Source organism: Otolemur garnettii, unplaced genomic scaffold (genome assembly GCF_000181295.1).
Source record: "Otolemur garnettii isolate 467f Iridium unplaced genomic scaffold, OtoGar3 scaffold00055, whole genome shotgun sequence".
In the NCBI taxonomy this organism is placed as follows: Eukaryota; Metazoa; Chordata; class Mammalia; order Primates; family Galagidae; genus Otolemur; species Otolemur garnettii.
This window is the reverse complement of record NW_003852450.1, coordinates 4,974,841-4,975,878: the sequence shown is the minus strand read 5'-3', so window position 1 is coordinate 4,975,878 and position 1,038 is coordinate 4,974,841. Positions and strand designations below refer to the sequence as shown.

General features: G+C 47.0%; 1 protein-coding gene across 1 annotated transcript in view; it reads right to left on the bottom strand.

Moving 5' to 3' along the window:
• PLEKHA6 (pleckstrin homology domain containing A6) overlaps positions 1-1,038 on the bottom strand; it is a 62,520-nt gene that overhangs the window by 43,003 nt on the left and 18,479 nt on the right. The window contains exon 4 of the mRNA XM_012806661.2: positions 318-422. Within this exon, the coding sequence (XP_012662115.1) occupies positions 318-422 (105 nt within the window). The remainder of the gene's footprint in view (positions 1-317; positions 423-1,038) is intronic.

Below are 1,038 nucleotides of genomic sequence, written 5' to 3'. Positions count from 1 at the left end.
TTTTTTTTTGCAGTTTTTGGCCGGGGCTGGGTTTGAACCCACCACCTCCAGCATATGGGGCTGGCGCCCTATTCCTTTGAGCCATAGGCACCGCCTGACCCAGAATATTTCAAAGTCATTGAATTTGATACTAATTTTTCTGTGTGATTTTGGGAAGATATTCAGCTTCTCTGAGTCTTTATAAGATTAGAGACTCTTTCACAGAGACAACAGAAGGACATACCAAAAATATACATGGATTGTCATAAGCTGAGGAACAACAATGCCATGAGGAGAAAGGGGTGGTTACAGAGGGTGGAATCTCAAGATGGCCTCACCTGTTTGAAGAGCCAGCCAGCCTTGGTGACAGGTGCATTGGGGTTCCGCTTCATGGAGTGTGAGCGTTTGCCAAAGGCAACGGCTTTGCGGGATGCTCGAGTTGCCTGTGGGTGTAGAGGCAGAAGCCAGTTTAAACTCACTTCCTTTCCTCCTTTCTGCCCTATCCCAGGGAGCTGCACCTCTCTTGGTTACCCCCGGGTGCCCTCACCTGGTGCCTCACGTATGAATGGATCTTGGATCAGTTGACTAACTCAAGTTCTATGGCTCTTTTTCTCATTTCTAAAATGGGGCTCAAAACGATAGTCCTAAAATAAATAAATGAGGTTAAATAAAATAAGTAGCCCTACCTGGCTCACAGCTTTTTTTGTTTTTGAAGAGAAAATAATAAGATTTCTAATTTTACTCCTGGCCTATCCTTCTCTGGTTCTGCTGAGCCCCGACCTCTTTCACGGGGTAAGAGAAACCCTTCTGTCAGTTAACCCCCTGCAGCATTATCCCCTCTGAGTCTGTGTGTCGTCTTCTGCCCAGCACACCACAGAGCTGGGAGGAGAGGCAGGCTTTCTTCTCATTGCCACATGGACACTGTCATTCTTCCACATTCAGGCAACAATCTTAAAGCACCGCTGCCTGACCTCCCACCATTGGACCCTTCTCATCACCATCAGCTTCTAGATCAGTCTTTCAGATCTGGACGTTAGCCCGCTTCCTTTAAGTCTCACA